At 35.7% G+C, this 19,466-nt stretch overlaps 1 protein-coding gene across 4 annotated transcripts in view; it reads right to left on the reverse strand.

The window, feature by feature from the left end:
• Nucleotides 1-19,466, reverse strand: part of UBR2 (ubiquitin protein ligase E3 component n-recognin 2) — a 108,560-nt gene that overhangs the window by 33,664 nt on the left and 55,430 nt on the right. For 3 of the 4 annotated variants that reach the window (XM_055571401.1, XM_055571402.1, XM_055571400.1), the window contains exons 12-22: nt 14,619-14,782; nt 14,430-14,529; nt 12,012-12,140; nt 9,321-9,504; nt 7,061-7,122; nt 5,974-6,084; nt 5,193-5,258; nt 3,487-3,609; nt 3,276-3,339; nt 2,007-2,131; nt 65-117 (exon numbers count right to left, since the gene is read on the reverse strand). In XM_055571401.1, coding sequence (XP_055427376.1) covers nt 65-117; nt 2,007-2,131; nt 3,276-3,339; nt 3,487-3,609; nt 5,193-5,258; nt 5,974-6,084; nt 7,061-7,122; nt 9,321-9,504; nt 12,012-12,140; nt 14,430-14,529; nt 14,619-14,782 — 1,181 coding nt within the window. Of the gene's footprint in view, nt 1-64; nt 118-2,006; nt 2,132-3,275; nt 3,340-3,486; nt 3,610-5,192; nt 5,259-5,973; nt 6,085-7,060; nt 7,123-9,320; nt 9,505-12,011; nt 12,141-14,429; nt 14,530-14,618; nt 14,783-19,466 lie in introns of those variants that run through there. The other variant, XR_008711534.1, reaches the window with a different exon arrangement.

Below are 19,466 nucleotides of genomic sequence, written 5' to 3' on the forward strand. Positions count from 1 at the left end.
ACACTCCAAGAAAAATAAATGTATCAAATCAAATCAAATGTGAAAAAATAGAAAATAAACTCACTTGAAATGGGCAACTGCTTCAATCACACTCTCCATGCCAGTCTCCTTGTTCTCCTAAAGGTACAGGAAATAAATGTGTTTTATGTTAATAACAGTATCTGCTAGCAGTCTGAGCATTGTGCTTTTATCTCATTAAGCTTCATAAAGAAATTGTATAAAGTGAATATACTACTATCTCAGTTTCTACAGATGAAGATTCCATAGGAAACATGATTAATATGCAGTTGGGGAAATTTACTTGGTAAGCTAACATTCATTCAGATTGATACAATTAAAAACAAGTCACCATATGAAATCAAGGTGACAGCTTTCAAAAGGAATGAAATAAAAACACAAAGTATACATAACATTTAAACAAAATTTATATCTTTGTAATATTTTCTGAAATAGCTATACTAATTTCTTATCTATCTTCATTAAAACAGCATTTTCCAAATCATATCTTATTTGTGACAAGATGTTAACAGGAATTGTGTGAATAAAAGAATTCTCTGGTCAAAAATGTTTGGTAGGTATAGATGCCATCACTTTGTACAAGGTATTTGCATTTTTAAAATGCTGTTTACATTTTATTTCTTCCTATTCTAACATCTAAGTGAAACTATAATTGTTCCCTAATTTCCTGCATTAAAAAGTACCTGCATACACAACTAGAAATGGAAATGGCAAAAGTAGCCCATTAACAGAGACCTAAAAAAAAAGTACATGTAATTTTTATTCTGAATAGATATTTAGTGATATTAAAAATTATTATTTTTTTAGGTGTGATAACTGGCAAATGCACAGGTGTTTTTCTAAAAGCTTGTAACTTTTGGATCAACCTTGGCACTCCTGACATTTGGACTAGATAGGTCATTATTGTGAGAGTCTGTCCTGTATTGTAGGATGTTAAGAGTATCCTGGCCTCTGTTGAATGGATGCCAGGAACACACACACTCAGGCCTGAGTAGTGACACTGTCAAATGGTCCCCTCCCGGGGTGGGGGGTGCCAAAAGTGTCCCTGGTTGAGAACCACTATTTTAGATATATACAATTCTATTTATAGATGAAATGGTAAATCTGGTATTCTCCACAAAATAACCCAGTGAGGGTGCAGAGATTAGTGGTTAGAGTAGAAATAAGATTGGTCATCTGGTGAAACTGGCAATGGGTTCATTATACTATGTTCTCTATTCCTATAGATGTTTGAAATAAGTTTGAAATAAGACAAAGTTTAAGAGAAGTATTACAACTCCACAATGTTTAAATCCCAGAAGATGAAAATTAACGTTCAGAGTTCTAATCTATGTTTCAAATATGGGAAAACATTGTGAAAAACCTTTCCCAACTGTAATTGGGGTTTCTGAAAAGCCCCAGGGCTGAAAAATAGGTGGTATGGGACCTGAAGATTCTAGGAGGAAAAATAGCTACAAATGATCTACGAATGCCTATATGAATGTTAATTTACATTCACTAAAATGAGAGGAATGGCTTAGCAGAGTCTTTGGATGCTTTACAAGGAAAAAACTCTAGCAAACTTTAGTTTATTCAACATACCTGAGTAGGTATTTCTAGGTTATAAAGCGTTATCTCTATCCATCACAACTTTGTACTAAACATCCTATCAACAATTCTTCTTTAATGGATATGTAAATTCCGTTCTAAGGAACACGTTTTCTTTTATTCAGTAGCCTTATCTCTTTCAAGGCTTCACTATGAAGAATTCTATTTCTTTGCTGCTTTCCACCCCTAGTACCTAGTATTTTCTTTTTCTATTTATCTCTAATAAGAGTGACTCGAGTTATACATGTGCTGGCACTGTAGTTTTTACAATTGTGGAAAAGGTATACAGAAGTCAGTCTAGACACAACTAGATGGACAGTTAAAGGTTTAAATGTTTCCATATATTTATGGAAGGGTTTATGGAAGGATTTCCATATATTTTTTAAAATGTAGGTACTTACATCTTCAGGTAAAGACTTTACCAATTCACTATGAGCCATAGGTTTGATGCTCAACTGATGGATAATCTCTCGTTTAATCTCATCTGTAGCATTAACCTGTCCAACTCCAGGACTAAATCTCTCTCCTGTCAACAATGAATAAGTACATATATACACACTTAACAATCATAATATTTGTAAGCAATACATATTTATGATTCATGAAACACAATATATTTTTCTTTCTGTACATTGGAAAAGCAATGACTGGTCAGGCAATAAAGCAGGGTGAAAGCAGCTCCCAGTCATCTTTTTGAGCCTCTGACAAAGCAGGTGAGTGTAGTCCTTAGCCATGGAGAGAGAACTCTGGTTGCTGTTTTCAAAGAATGAGATCAGAAGGTGGGAAGGGACTAGGAACAGACTGTACCAGCAGCCTAGGAAACTGCTTTCAAGTCATCTGCCATGTGGTAGGAGGAAGGGAGCCCTCCTTTGCCCTTTGATCTAGTGGCAAATAAGGTATCACCTTCTGAGATCTCCTTCTTTGGTATTACATCCTGACAGCAGCCAGGATTCTCTGCTCCAGGACTGTTGAGAGTCTGAAACAATATGGGAGGAGGGAGAAAGTAAAGCACACAACAGTAAAGGTGAAGGCAACGGGACTGAAAATATAGATAGTGAGAACACTTGTGCACCACAAAGCCATGGGCAGAAACACAGCTAAGATACAAAGTAACAATAAATAGCTCCTAAATATCCTATTCTTGTTTGCTAAATTCTCCTGTCCCGTTTTATTCCTAACTCACAATTTTCCAGTTTATCCTGCGTTAGCAGTTGTCCTCTCCCCTTCTTACAAAGCACTGTAGTGCTCATCATTACAGTAACCAGAGGGGAAAACAAAAATATATACTCTAATCTCCTTCCCCTAAAACTGAGTTACTGCTCAAACAAAAGAAACAGTTCATATTCTAAACTACTTGCTACCACAAAATTCAATACAGGACTTCCCTGGTGATCCAGTGGTTAAGAATCTGCCTGCCAACGCAGGGCACATGGGTTCAGTTCCTAGCCCGGGAAGATTCCATGTGCTGTGGGGCAACTAAGCCCGTGTGCTACAACTACTGTGCTCTGCAACAAGAGAAGCCACCGCAATGAGAAGCCCGTGCACGCCAGCTAGAGAAAGCCCCACACAGCAACAAAGACCCAGAACAGTCAAAAATAAATAAATAAAAATTTTAAAAGTTTTTCAAAAGTCAATATAATACATAAATGTTTCAAAATATCCAAACTTACCAACAAGCATTATAATGAGGTATAGCATTTCTTCTATTAGAGTGTTGTTCTGCTGAACTAAATCCTGAAACCATCGGGGGCAATGGAAGAGAGCAAGTTCAGAGATAAGAATAAGAATCATCTGTATTACCTCAGATGATTAAAATAACCAAAAAGAATGAAAGGCGCTTCTCTAACAATTATGTTGCGGTCTCATAAGGCATGCTCTTACCTTATGGGGAGTCTCAGAACTAATTTTCTTCCCATAATCTGGGGTACTGAAAATCTGATAAAGTTCAAAGCGGCTAAGCATTATCATCAGGAAATGATTTGGATCCATCATGGAGACACCTGTCTTTTTTTAAAATGTATGAAAGAAAGGAAGAGAGGAAGGTCAAAAGGGCTACTAAACAATTAGTGAGACATATTTTGGTTTGCACAAGAGAAAGCAGCTTACTCATTCATCAATTCCAACAAAAGATGAGGACTCATTTAGCCCCAGTCCTTACTTGTGATAGCTACAAGTGTGGACGGAATCTATGCTGGTAAAACAAAACAAAACACGCCCTGAACCCACATATCATAATAACATGGACTATACGTTCTCTTCCCGTTTATGCTTTGAATTAGTTGTATCCCTATAGATTCAGTTCAAGGTTTTATGTCAGTGTTGTCACTGGCAGGGGTACGACTCTGAGAGAAATGTGGTATAGTAATAAAACTTTCAGTATTTTTTAAAAAATGCATATATATTAAACTCTTTTCAAGAACTCAAACTAATTTTTAGTAATAAATGCTATACTAAGTGAAATGCTGGTTTTTAAATATTAGTTTTAATTCTCTTATAATTCCATTTGTATAGATTCTCAATCAATTTGAATACTGATTTTTTTGAACCAATAGTTTTTTGAAATTTACATTTTGTAACTTATTCTATAATTTCTAAATCCACTCAGCAAGAATATGGAAACACTACTTTGTGACAAGCACTGTGCTACATAATTGGACATAAAAAGGACCAAGGGAGTTGTCACAGTTTAGTGTAGAGGAAGGAAAGGGGACAGGCAACCACAATCCAGAGTTATGAATGCTCTGGTGGGGATAAGCATCATGCTTTGGGCCCTTCCCAAAAGGATACACAGCCATGTTTTAGTATGTCAGCTTTCTGGAGAAAGTGATGCTAAACTAAACATGAAGATATGCAGGAAAACAAGACAGGCAGCAAACAGAAAAGGAAGAGGGTGGGGTGCACAACCTAGGTAAGGAAAGAAATAAACGTACAAATTTTAAGACTTAATGGTATATGACAAATTCAGGGAGTTTTTCACATAGTTAAGTATTGAAGGCCTTGAAAATCAGTTTGAGGGATTTGGGGCTTTATAATCAGAGGACAGTGAAGAAAGGATGGGCTTTCAGATTTCTGACTCTAATAACTGTACAGATTGTTGAACAATTCACCAAGGTAGAGAAACTCTGAAGATAGGAAGAAGGTATGGAGGACACAGGATTTATTTTGAATATGTGAAATACAAGATGTGTTCAGGAAATCAGCTGGAAATGTTCAGTTATTTTAGCCATATGAATTTGGAGCTTAGTAGATAAAGGGCTAGGTGGCTTCCTTGGTAGCTCAGTGGTAAAGAATCCGCCTGTAATGCAAGAGATGCAGGTTCGATCCCTGGGCTGGGAAGATCTCTGGAGAGGAAATGACAGCCCAGTCCAGTGTTCTTGCCTGAGAAATACCATGGACAGAGGAGCCTAATGCACTACAGGCCATGGGGTTACAAAAGAGTCGGACACAACTTAGCGACTAAACAACAACAGATAAGGGGTAGATTGAAGTTACAGATTTGAGAGTGCTCCTAAGTGTCTGGGTCTGGTGAAAATAACAAAAAGAAAAACTCCCCCAAACCTTTAAATTTAATGCTTTTAATTCATTACCTGAAGCATTATTATATCCTTATCAAACATTTCACGTCTACATTTCACATTGTGGTAGTAATAAATCTGAAAAAAAAACAAGTAATTATGTTGGGTAAACAGGTTTTTATTTGTGCAGTTCTCTCCTCTCCCCACTCACCAAAAGACCACATGGCTTCTGTGCACGTGAGTATATGAACATGCAAACATGCACACATAATGTGGTTTCCCCAGCAGTGAGTGCTCTCTTAAGAGAGATTAATTAGAAATTTCCAGATTATAGTATGGAAACTCTATGGAACTTTATGGTTCACATTTTGCAACTAACTTTCTGGGTCTCCTAATAAAGTTCTTTCAATGAGATTTATAGCTATCAAAAGTAGAGAAAAATCCTATACCAAGTCTCGGTGAGGTTTAAAAATTAAAACCTCAATTTCAGAGCTATACTAACAGAACTTTTATCTTTTTTAAACCAATTTTATAATTAAAGTAGGTGAAATCTTGATTTTTCATTATGTTTTTAAAAATATCAAACTTTGTTCTAAAAATGACTTCAAGTGAAAATTAAGTTCATTTCTACTTTTGATATTGTTTCTTAATAAAATATGAATAAAAGCTCTAAGAAACTTTTAGTTTAACATTACATCTATCTTGTCAAACAGTTTTTAATAAAACATTTTTAAGGTTCATTTCCAGTGGCCATTCAATAGTTTTAATATAGATGACTTTCGATGACTATTATAACCTCCACAGAAACTAAAGAATGGACTGAAAACTCTTCACAGAATTAAAAACCACTTACCTGGTTTACAAGAGAGAAACCATTTCTTCTCCACATTCCTGCATGTACTTGGGCACATAAAACAAGACATCTAAGAGGGTGTTCTATCAACATGGGTGGGCTAAGTTCACTCTGGGTATACAAAAAAAACAACAAAAATCTCAACTCTATAAAGAAGACTGGTTTAGAGATGGAAACTTTATATAAAATAAAAGTCAAAATTATTTTAAGGTATGTCTGTGTGCTAGTTAATTTTATGTGTGGACTTGGCTGGACCATGATACCCAATTTTTGATTACCACCAGTCTAGATGTCGCTGTGAAGCCATTTTTTAGATGTGACTAGTATTTAAATCAGTATACTTTATGAGTAAAGCACATTACTCTCCATGATATTGGTGGGCCTTTTCCAATAAGCTAGAAGGCCTTAAAAGAAAAGACTGAGGTTTCTCCAAGGATGAAGAAATTCTGCTTCCAGCCTGCCTTTGGATTTCAGACTATAAGATCAACTCTTAATCCGCCAGGTTGCCAGGTTTATTTCAGACTTGCCAAATCCCTTGAGTATGTGAGCCAAATCCCTACAATAAATTAATCTGTCTTTTCCGGTATACACACACATATACAAACACACACTCAGGTATACTATGTAATGATTTGATATTTGCGGTTCAATTCCTGGGTTGGGAAGATCCGGTAGAGAAGGGATAGGCTACCCACTTCAGTATTCTTGTGCTTCCCTTGTGGCTCAGCTGGTAAAGAATTCGCTTGCAATGCGGGAGACCTGGGATTGATGCCTCAGTTGGGATGAGCCCCTGGAGAAGGGAAAGGCTATACCCACTCCAGTATTCTGGCCTGGAGAATTCCATGGACTGTATAGTCCGTGGGGTCGCAAAGAGTCAGATATGACTGAGCGACTTTCACTTTCTTTCACTTTTTCTAATTATGAAATGATGACCATGGTAAGTCTAGTAACCATCTGTCCCCATACAAAGTTATTACAATATTACTCAGCACATTCCTTGTGCTGGATATTATATTCTCATAACTTATTTATTATATAACTGGAGGTCTGTAATAGGTATTTACTTTTAAATGTTCGCACTACTTACTAGAGGTAGGAGCTCTGGAAATTTATATGCCACTTCACTTTTGCTTAACAACACATGCAAACCTGCATGGAAAACAAAGATAGAAGTATTTCTATAGGTGAAAGTAATTTAGATTAAAAAAAAAAAAACAACTAAATATTTGCTCAACTTTATATCTAACTCCCTTTCTGTGTCTCTTTGGAAACCTATCATATTACACATTAAGATACAAAATGAACTGCATCCATAAAAGAAGCTTTCCAACTGTTATTTTCATGAACCTCTGTATTAAAGGCATGCTTAGAACCAGAGTCTTAATTACATGTACCAACATACACTGATTAAATTTTACAGAAGTAAATGTTAGAAGTGCAAACACAGCAAAAGCAGCTATATAACTATCAAAGCAATTTATATGTTAAACCAATTTTAAGGGTCATAATCGACTGGATCATGAAGTTTGTTTCATTTAAAGTACAGTAGCAAGAGATCCTCCTGGCAGCTGAACTGAGAAACTGGCCATGGAATTCAAGGTCTGTACTGATTCTGATCTCAGAATTCAGTTCCCCAGAATTTTCAGTTTAGGATCAAAGCCTCTTTCGTCCCTAATTGCAAAGGGCTTTTCATAGCTCAACCTTAGTTAATTCTGCTAGCTAAGAACTGTCCTATTTATGTTGTTGTCTAAACAGAGAGTGCTTTTTACAGTCTCATCAGTAGATGCAGGCTGCTTGGTCAAGCCTGGTTTGAAGCTTTCCTCATCCAAGAACACCTGTATTGAGAATTCCATTCTAACAATGTGCACTCAGCCTCCATTAGCACAGCCTCCAAGTTGTTCTTGAACTGCTCTGTGTATGTTCACTTGGCTCTCCAGTTAGATTATAAGCATTCAGGCCAAGGTTTGCCAAACACAGGAAGATAAAATGCTCAAAATATTAGAGGACTGAGGGGGGTAAATACCTTGGCAAAATTAGTACATTTTTAGAGTACTGACTGTTTTCCCTGTGGATAATTATCAGCATTAGCTTCCACTCAGATTTTCAAAGGGCAGAAAAGATCAGTGGCTGAGTTAAAGACCCACTTTCCTGCATTCTAGTTGAACACTATGCCACACCACCATGCCATCACTTGCCTGTACTGAAGATCAATAATTCAGCATGCAAGTATCAATACTTATGAAAACAAAACTTGGCATTAACAAGTTACAGGAAAAAGATTTCTGCCTACAATCACAATTTCATTTCAGGTACTTTTTATTGTTCTACTTGTACTATTTAAATTCACATGTCTAAGTTCAATCTTAAATCACCACAATTTCAGTAAGAATCTAAAAAAATTGCTGGAATGCTAACATCTATTGGCAAGATAATGTGGTAATGCACAGAACAATGAAAAAAAAAAAAAGGCTTCAGAAATGACAGAGGGATTGTTACTATTTATCCCACAGACATTAAAAGGATAATAAAGGAATTTTATGAACAACTCCGTGTCCACATATTTGATAACTCAGATGAAACGGACCAATTTCTTGAAAAACACAAACCACCAAAACTCACACAAGAAGATACAGATAATAGGAACTGTTATATATCTGCTGAAGAAACTGAATCAATGATTAATTGCCTACCAAAAAAGGGAAAGTATCAGTTCCATACTATTTTACTGGTGAATTCTACCAAACACTTAAGGAAGAAAAGATACCAATTCTCCAGTCTTTTACACTTACACACACACACACAAACTACTTTCACGTTATTAAGTTACTGAGCCACACACTTAAGCTACATTGTAAATTCTGAAATGAGTGAAAATATTTACCTTTATAACTTTACTTTTCTACTCTCTGAGTTGAAAATGGAACTAAAGGGAACAGTATGTGAACAGGCTAAGAATTCCTGCACTCAAGAAATGTGGAAGAAAGTTACGATGTCTATAGAGACAGACGAGTGCATATGCAGAGTTTCTGGCTGCTCTGAGGTAGCAGCTTCAAATAGTCGAGCATGTATAAATAGTGTGTAAATCAGCTACTTACAATTAAAAAAAACCTATCAATCCAATTTGGAACTCACTTCAACCTGATGATTAAAAAATTTATCAATAAGAAACTGCTTAGAGAGAGGAAGTCTAGGGTGTTTTCAATTTATTAACAATCACTTAAGTGACAGACTGATCTGAACAAGAACACTTACAAAATAAAGCATTGTAAGTATTCAGTAAATACTAACCACAAACAACAATTCAAAAGACAATTTCAGGCTTCTCCTTTTAGGGAAAAATGTTTTACCTGCAAGTAAGCGAGAAACTGGGAGGTGAATGCTAACTTTCTCTTTGGAAACACAGTATCTGATAGTTTCCACTGAATGTCCACAAATGCTTAATGTGACAGGCTGTTCACCATCAGTAAAACCACCATGACACTGCGTCAATACAGCAAGGCATTTCTTGTAAGCTTCAATTAATACTTTCTCCTATAAAAGAGGATTTTATGTTAAGTTTCTGCAATATTAAACAAGAATCTCAAATTCAATGACAAATATTTACCTCAAATATCAATATGGGCAAACTCAATCTTCCCCTCGCAACTTGTTCCCTCTATCCAAGGCCCTGTCTCAGGGAACATCTCTACAGAGCTGCAGAAATCTAGAAGTCATTCTAATATATTCCTTTCCCTCATTCCCCATTTTTTCCTGTAAATTGAGGCATAGTTGATGTATATTAGTTAGAAGTATACAATACAGTGATTCAAAATTTTTATAGATTATATTCCATTTAGTTATCATAAAATATTGACTATATTCTCTGTGTTGTACAATATATTTTTATAGCTTATTTATTTTATACACAGTGGTTTGTACCTCTTAATCTCTCCTATTTTGTCCCTCCTGGTCTTCTTTCTCTCCACTGGTAACCACTAGTTTGTTCTCTGTACCTGTGAGTCTGTTTCTATTTTTTAGATTCCACACATAAAGTGATTATAGGATTTGTCTTTCTGACTTATTTCACTAAGCATAACTTTTTGTTTTTCTGACTTATTTCTCTACGCACAATACCCTCCAGGGTCCATCAATGTTGTTGCTAATGCAAAATTCCATTCTTTTCATGGCTGAGTAATATTCCACTACACCTACCCACCCATCTACATATTCTTTAGCCACTCATCTATTGGACACTGTATCCTGGCAATTATAATGCTGCTGTGAACACTGGAGTCTTAGTCACTCAGTCAAGTCCAGCTCTTTGTGAGTGGATTGTAGCCTCCCAGGCTCATTGGTGAGCATGTATTTCTTCAAATTAGTGTTTCTTTATCTTCAGATAAATACCTGGGAGTGGGATTGCTGGACTTTATGATGGCTCTATTTTCAGTTTTTTGAAGAACTTCCATATTGTTTTCCACAGTGGCTACAACAATTTACATTCGGACTAACAGCTGTACAGGTTTCCTTTTCTCCACATCCTTGCCAACATGTGTTATTTGTGCTCTGTGATGACAATTATTCTGACAGGTGTGAAGCGGTAGCTCACTGTGGTTTGATTTGCATTTCTTTTATGATTAGCAGTGTTGAGCATCTTTTCATGTGCCTATTGGTCATCTGTATGTCCACTTTTGAAAAATGTCCATTCAGGTCTTCTGCCCATTTTTTAATTGGGCTGTTTTTTGGATACTGAGCTGTATGGGCTGTTTATATATTTTGGATAATAACCCCTTATTGTTCATCTCATTGGCAAACATTCTCTCCTCCTCAGTAGGTTGTCTCTCTGTCTTGTTGATGGTTTTCTTTGCTGTGTGGAAGCTTTTAAGTTTAATTAGGTTCCATTTGTTTATTCTTTTGCTTTTGTTTCCTCTGCCTTAGGAAATACATCCAAAAATTTACTAAGATTGATGTCAAAGAGTGTTCAATGCTTTCTTCTAGGAGGTTTATGGTTTCCAGTCTTACATTTAGGTCTTAATCCAATTTGAGTTTATTCTTTTATATGGTGTGAGGAAATGTTCTAATTTCATTCTTTTACATGCAGCTGTCCAGTTTTTCCAGCATTACTTACTGAAAAAGATCACCTTCTTTCCACGGCATATTGTCTCCTTTGTTGTGGATTAACTGACCATAATTGTGTGGGTTTATTTCTGGGCTCTATTTTCTTCATTCCCCATTGTGCAATCTATTACCAAGCTAGCAACCGCATCTAAAATGCTCTCAAACCTGGCCACTGATATCTCCAGTCACTTAAAGGAAAGCCAATGTGTCTCCACTGAACTTCCTGCTTCTACTCTTGCCCTCCTCCATCCGTTATCCACACACAGTAACTTTCAAAAACATGTAAACTGGATCATGTCACTTTTCTGCTTGGGAGTCTCAAATAGCATCCACTTCAGTCAGAATAAAATTTAAACTTCTGAACATGGCCCTCTTCAACCTCTGCTCCAACTACAGCCTCTCACAGCTTCTGGAACAACCATACTCCTATTCATCAGAGAGCATGATACAGCTTTTCCTCAGTCAGGAATATTCTTTACTCTGATCAGTTAATTCTGACACACAGTTTACATCTCATGGAAGCCTTCTCTGATCTCCTAACTTTACACTTCTCATCTAGATTTTATAGCCAAAGGAGGCCAACATAGTTTAAAGACACAGGACAAATGTACTAATAGTAAAATTTCATTTTGGAGTAATTTATAAACTTTTTATATGCTCAAAATCTTGATAGGATTATGGGGGGAAAAAAAAGAAGACAGCAACATAAGAGAAAAGAGTGTGGATTATATCTCCCTCTATTTTCTGATTTCTCTAAGGCTTTAGAATTGTAACTTTTATTGAATGTATAGGTGAAAGAGGAAAATATGCTATTTTATGAGCATATCATAAAATATGATCCTCTTACTATCCTCTCCAAACTGCCTCATATTTTACTTAGGAAATTGTTTATCTCTGCCCCTCCTCCAATTTATCTCCTATCCCTGACCCCAGAAGAGACTCACATCTAAAGCACACCAGTCTTGTATCATCGAAATGACATGTGTTAATTTCATTTGTAGTGTGAAGGCTGCTTCCCACTCTGGTTCCATTTCGATATGCTGTCCTACTTGACGTGTAATTGGATCCATTCCCTTAAAAGTGAAAAGATTTTAAATAAATTAAAATTAATTTTTTTTTTACACAGAAACTTAAGACATAATGTAGAAGAAATATATACTGATTACAAAAACATACAAGAGTTTTAACAGGAAGCTTCAAGCAGTATGAGAAGCCCAACTTCTTAAATTACATGTTTAATATAACATTCCCTAAAATTTTATAAAGAAAAAAATCCCAGTAAAACATAGAATGAATTACTTTAGAGGCAATCTTCTACATGTTTTAGACAATAAAATTTGTACTTCACTGCAACAATCCCTCAAAAATTCCTTTTTAGTTCTATCATCTATAGAAAAAGCTGTCAGAAGAAATTTGACAGGCTTTTAAAAGGCTATTGAATTTATAAATATGTTCTATGAAATGCTAAAATAAAATTTTTATATTTATTTGTATTTTGCAACTGCAAGTTTTCAGAGTTTGAAGGGAAGCAAAACTAGAAAAAGATAAACAGCTTTTAATACAAAAGAATACACCTCTTTAGAAACTAGCCTAACTACCTTGGTGTAACAAAGCTAATTAAATGATGGAAAATATAGGACATTTTGAGTATTCAAATTAACCAAGGTAGCTACTGTTTCTACAGGCAGAAAGCAAAAAACAAAAGAACTATAATAAATTAAATATCCATTAAACTACCACATAACATGGGAACTAGAATATATCCTAAAAAGGACAGGTACTAAAGAAAGCATAATGATATTGCTCATATTTTCTGAAATGTTATCTATCTTTTTACAGCCAGGGGAATTCCCTGGCTGTCCAGTGGCTAGGACTCATGCTCTCAATGCTGAGGTTTGATCCCTGGTTGGGGACTAAATGCAGAGTACATCATGAGAAACGCTGGACTGGAAGAAACACAAACTAGAATCAAGATTGCCGGGAGAAATATCAATAACCTCAGATATGCAGATGATACCACCCTTATGGCAGAAAGTGAAGAAGAACTAAAGAGCCTCTTGATGAAAGTGAAAGTGGAGAGTGAAAAAGTTGGCTTAAAGCTCAACATTCAGAAAACGAAGATCATGGCATCCGGTCCCACCACTTCATGGGAAATAGATGGGGAAACAGTGGAAACAGTGTCAGACTTTATTTTTCTGGGCTCCAAAATCACTGCAGATGGTGACTGCAGCCATGAAATTAAAAGATGCTTACTCCTTGGAAGGAAAGTTATGACCAACCTAGATAGCATATTCAAAAGCAGAGACATGACTCTGCCAACAAAGGTCCGTCTAGTCAAGGCTATGGTTTTTCCTGTGGTCATGTATGGATGTGAGAGTTGGACTGTGAAGAAGGCTGAGCGCTGAAGAATTGATGCTTTTGAACTGTGGTGTTGGAGAAGACTCTTGAGAGTCCCTTGGACTGCAAGGAGATCCAACCAGTCCATTCTGAAGGAGATCAGCCCTGGGATTTCTTTGGAAGGAATGATGCTAAAGCTGAGACTCCAGTACTTTGGCCACCTCATGCGAAGAGTTGACTCATTGGAAAAGACTCTGATGCTGGGAGGGATTGGGGGCAGAAGGAGAAGGGGACGACAGAGGATGAGATGGCTGGATGGCGTCACTGACTCGATGGACGTGAGTCTGAGTGAACTCCAGGAGTTGGTGATGGGCAGGGAGGCCTGGCGTGCTGCGATTCATGGGGTCACAAAGAGTCGGACACGACTGAGAGACTGATCTGATCTGGGGACTAAAATCCCACAAGCCTCAAGTTGTGGCTAAAAACAAACAAAACAACAATAACAAAACTGGTTAACTATACCAGTTAATTTGTTTCTAGATTTTATTTTGTATACAGAGGTGTTTCCAAAAAGAAAATTAAATGGGGCAGCTGGTGAGGAGAGTTCTATACTATATCACATAAATATGACATCCATGAAACAAAAAAGAAATATGGAAACATTAAAAAAACACACAAACATAGCTTCTTAACTAAGTTGACAATACTTCCATTCAAGCATATTCAAAACAAAACAACTAACTTGAAGCCCCCAAAGAAAGAACATTAATGGTAAGCAAAAGAATAACCAAATACAGAAGAACAGCAGATGTCAGAACCTCTGCTGGGATCTTATGCATTCTACATCTTTCTAAGAGTTTCCAATTAAGAGGAGCTTCTTGGTCCAAATTGTAGCTATCCAAATTATTCTTTTAAAAATGTGCCCAGAATGAAAAAAAAAAGCAAAGAGAAAGATATTTAGATCAGTGAGCCAAAAAGGAAAAAAGTAAACGTTTCCCTTTTGAAATGTATCCATTTATACGTACCTGCATACATTTGAGTAATTCCAAAAAGGCATCAAATCCTTCCAGGAACTTCTGCCTCAGACCATCTGACCATTCAGTTGGTTTGCTAATTAACACATACCTGAACAAGATAAAAACAGCAATGAGTATATGAATAAACAATGACCTTTTACAAGTTGCAACTGGTTTAACAACTGAACAAAAACTTACTTGAGATCTAAAATAAGACTCTGAACCCTCCTAAACTTAAAGGCTTGTAAAGCAGTATATCGTTCAAACTGAAATCTGCCCTGGACATCTCGATGTCTCAAATGATCCATGAAAGTCTTAATGATAATGGTCATCAGGTTTTCTTCTGTGATAAGCATCCGAGCCTAAGACAAAGAATATGAGAATATATAGTAATAAAAAACTATTTACCAGAAAGCTAAAAAAAAAAAAAAGTCACCAACATTGGTTAGTTCTTTCAGTTTAGACCTTTTTCAATACAACTATATAATATCATAATATTATAAATGCATTATTGTGTATTTCTAAATAACAATTACTTACTCCAATTGCCACGTGTATGAAGCAACAATTATATCACGGAGAAAGATGCCAGAATGTAAGGAGACAGATCCAAGGCTCATTATTCAAAGACAATTCAGGGTGGGGGATCTGAACCAGGCTGCAAATTTTCCTTAACTGAGACATTTAGACACCTATAATGGTATGGTATAATTATTCTAGGATCCACAGGCTTACATCACAGATTCTGTAGAACTCAGTATGAAATATGAAACCATATTTCTTTTAATCTTAGTTGAGATTTATTTTTTGTTTCTTTCTATGTATAGGTATACATATCTATGTATTTTTGAATAAGCAAATACACTTAAATGATGCAAAAAAAAAGTAAAAAGGTAAGTCTCTTAGTTCCCAAAGTTCCCCTTTCAAAGGCAATGTTTGTTAGCAGTTTTCTTACATATACTTCCAGAGGTGGTGTGTGTATAACATATACATGTATGCACACATACATACATATATATACATTTATAGTATACATGAGTAAGTGTTATTAAGTAGATATAAGTATGGGTATGTAAAATGATCTCTGCCCCCTGTCTCCTGCCCAAAGGATATCCTATTATAAACACTGTTTTGCACTTGGTTTTTCACCTGATATATTTTGGAGATTATCCCATACCAGTTAACATAAATTCTCTCATTCTTTTGAACTATCACAACTATTCTCTTCTATCATACTTTATTAGCCAGGCCCTTTACTGGTGAGCATTTGGGTTTTTCCCAATCTTATGCTATTTATCACAAAAGATACTACAACAATTATCTACTGTGTACAGCTGCAAGGAGATTCATAAAATAATTTCCTAGAAGTGAATTACTGGGTTAAGGTAATATACATTATAAATTTTGACTGATATCACCAAACTCCAAATTGTCTCCTGAAAGAAGACAAAGATGTCAAAGAAGAAAAGATACCTAATGTAGAGGTTAAGTGGTAAAGTCATCAGATAAGGAGAAAAATCTATTAATGTACAGTTAAACATCCCTTTGAAAAACTCTTAAATCATCATCTCATTGCCAGGACTTAGGCTCCAAGAAGCTCAAAGTCAATAGGATTAATTTATGTTAATTTTCCTAGACAGTGAAGACTATAGTTCAAGTTTGAAGGAGGGGAGGAATTGCCAAGTAAAATGATTTTCCTTCTTGTTTGCTGTATTAGTCAATTTTGAGACAATTAAATAAGTATATGCAATTTCACTGACTTAAGAAAAACTTCTAGTCTCAGGGGACAAGCTTTTACTATTTTTGCCATCAAGCACATTGTTTGCTTTCAGGTTTTACTTTTTGCTTTGCTTTTAGGTACTGTATCAGATTATAGAAATTCTTTTATTCCTATTTCATGAGGTTTTATTAATTTGTTTTAAATCATGAATTCGGGATAAGCATCTGATATGATCAATTTTCCTCCTTTTTGTCTGTTAATAAGCTCTTTTATGCAAGCTGATTTTGTTTTCAAATGGTATACTATTCTCGACTTAAAGAAATAAAACAAACTTGGTTATGATACATTATCCTTTTCCCATATTGCTTGATTCTGTCTGCAATTCAATCTGAGTTTTGGTGATAAGACTACAGAATACGTTATTAAAGTGTCAAGTATATTCTCTCTCTGTTTTCTAGAAAAAGTTACATAAGACAGGTATTATTTTTTTCTTAAATATTTGGAAGAATTTCCCAGTGTAGCCTTTGGGCCTGGGGACTTCCTTGTGAGCAGATATTTATATTAATTAAAATTTCTATTTCTTGTTTCTCTTGTAATAACTGGTGTTTTTTTCTTAGGGATCTGTTCATCTCATCTAGATTTCCAATTATATTAACTGGATCCTAATATTGCCTATTTTCTATTTGAAATCTGTAAGATTTGTAGCTTTTGCAATCCTTTTTAAATTAAATTTTTTTCTATTTTTCTTATTAGACTTTCTAGAGAGCTATCTCCCACCAGTTTTGCTTTTCTTATCCTCAAAGAAAAATTTTTTGTACGTTTTGTTTTGTTAATTTGTGTTCTTTACTATTTCCCTTTTTCTACTTCCTTTAGATAAAAGACAGAAGTATTTGTATTACGATGGCCTTCAAGGCCTGGCACTATTCACTCCCATCACACCCCATCCCCAAACTCAATGACCTCACGGATCATTCTCCTCCTCAGTCACTCTAGCAACACTGGCCTGATTTGGGTTTTTTCTTCTAAAATATCAAGCACACATTCACCTCAGAACTTTGCACTTGCTATTTTTCTCTGCTGAGGAGACTTCCACCAGCTAGGCACATCACTTATTCCCTCATGTCTCTGTTCAAACACCGTCTCTCCGAGAGGCTTTTTTGGGAAAACCTTGTATAAAATATGACCCTTTCACTGTCACTCTCTAACCTTTTAATCTGCTTTCCTACTTTATAGCACTTCTCAACGACCTTTGATTTATAAGTAGTATTACATACATGTATCTCTTCCTAGTTAAGATGATAAATTCCATGGGAACAAGGTATTTTGTCTTTTTTGTTTACTGCTCTACTTATCTCCAGAGCCTCAAACAATGCCTAGTTAATAAAAATTCTAAATAAATATGCTCTGAATTACAAATACATGTTATTTTTCTAGCGCTTCTAGCTAAAGAATTTAGGTAAGAAGCAAACATAAAAAACTGAAATATCAGAAAAAAACAAAAATTATTATATGCAGATTACTAGAAATTCTAAGGCATTAACACAAAATATTAGAGAAAATGTTAATAAGAAAACTGGATAGATACAAGATGGATATATAAAAATTATCCATAATGAGATTAAAATTGTGAGTAATTTATAATAGTGTCAAAAATATAAAACATAAAATACTTTTAGGACAAATTATGTTCCTAGATGGGCATATTCAATATTGCAAAAATATCAGTTCTTCCCAAATTACCTATAAATAAAACATTTTTTCAGTCAAAAACTCTGTGTTTTTGAAACTGACAAACTTATTTTTGTTTGTTGCTGTTTAGTCATCAAGTCATGTCTGACTCTTTTAAGAACCCATGGGCTACAGCCCACCAGGTTCTTCTGTCCATAGGATCTTCCAGGCAAGAATACTGGAGTGGATTACCATTTCCTTCTCCAGTGGATCTTCCCAACCCAGGGACTGAACTTGAGTCTCCTGCGCTGCCAAGAGGATTCTTTAACACTGAGCCAGTAGGTTTTCAGTCAAAAACCCTAATGTGTGTGTGTTTGTTTTTTTGAAATTGACAAAATGATTTTAGTCCTTTAAAAAAAAAAAGCCTAAAATAATTACAAAAAAAATTTTTTTTCTTTTTCCAGTTCAGTTCTTATTTACTTACTTGCATCAGGTATTTTAGTTGCAGCACATGGGATCTTTAGTTGCTGCATGTGGGATCTAGTTCCCTAAGCAGAGATTGAACCCGGGCCCCCTGCATTGCGGGGGTTGGGGGGGCGGTGCACAAAGTCTTTGCTACTGAACCACAGGGAAGTCCCAAGAAACTTCTTGGAAAGAATAATAAAAGGGGATCTAGAGCTCCATAAAATATTAAAATGGAATATTAAGCTAAAATTATTAAAACTGAGCACTGGCATGGAAATGGACAAAAGGATCAGTGAAGGAGAAATGCAGATTTGATTACACATGGGATTGTCTCAGAGGCTTCTCAAACTCACCGCTGACTAAACTGAAAGCAACACTTCCCCTCTTTACAAGTTCTACTCATTCTCCAAAACTTCCTATGCAAGTGGCAGAGAAATTTACTTGGTTACAATCAGAAACCCACGAATCACCTTTACATTTTCCCCTCAAACCCCATAACCAATGACTCACCAAACCCAATATCCCTGAAACCCAAAGTGTGGTTGTTTAGTAGATTTCACTACTTACATCTGTCTTGCAACTTCTATACCCTTTGCCACAATCCCTAACATGCTCCCCACAACCACTACTGCCGCAGCAAATTTGTTCTCCAAATTTCAAAAAGCTTCATCTTTTAAAAATCACAGATGTGATGATGTAAGTGCCACTTCAAACTCTTCAATGCCTTCCAATGCTCTTAAGATAAAAATCAAAATCCTTAATTTGACCCAAAATATCTCATTAGTGGGTAAACAGACTTCAGATAGCTCCAGCTGTGCTAGAATACACCCTTGAATATAAAAGTATCTGAGGAAAAAACAGTCATTAAAAAAAGAAGCTGGAACAGATACCTTATTAATAAAAAATTGTAGCATACTCTTAACTCCATACAGTTGGGCCCTTGCCTATGTTTCTGGTCTCATTTTATTCCTTCTCTCCTTCTATTCCCTGTATATGAATGTCCCTACTTCAGGGTTTTCTCAAGTGCTGGTTCCTCTGAATAGATTTTCCTTCATGAGCCTGCATAAAGCTACATAGAATCCTCTTCCAAACTGTGGGAAAATGTCAGATCTTTTTACTATTCTCTCAAAACAACCAAATTCTTCAGTTTTCATTATAGCTTTAATTAACCATTTATGTTAGCCTTTCCCTTT

This window comes from Bubalus kerabau, chromosome 3 (assembly GCF_029407905.1).
Source record: "Bubalus kerabau isolate K-KA32 ecotype Philippines breed swamp buffalo chromosome 3, PCC_UOA_SB_1v2, whole genome shotgun sequence".
In the NCBI taxonomy this organism is placed as follows: Eukaryota; Metazoa; Chordata; class Mammalia; order Artiodactyla; family Bovidae; genus Bubalus; species Bubalus kerabau.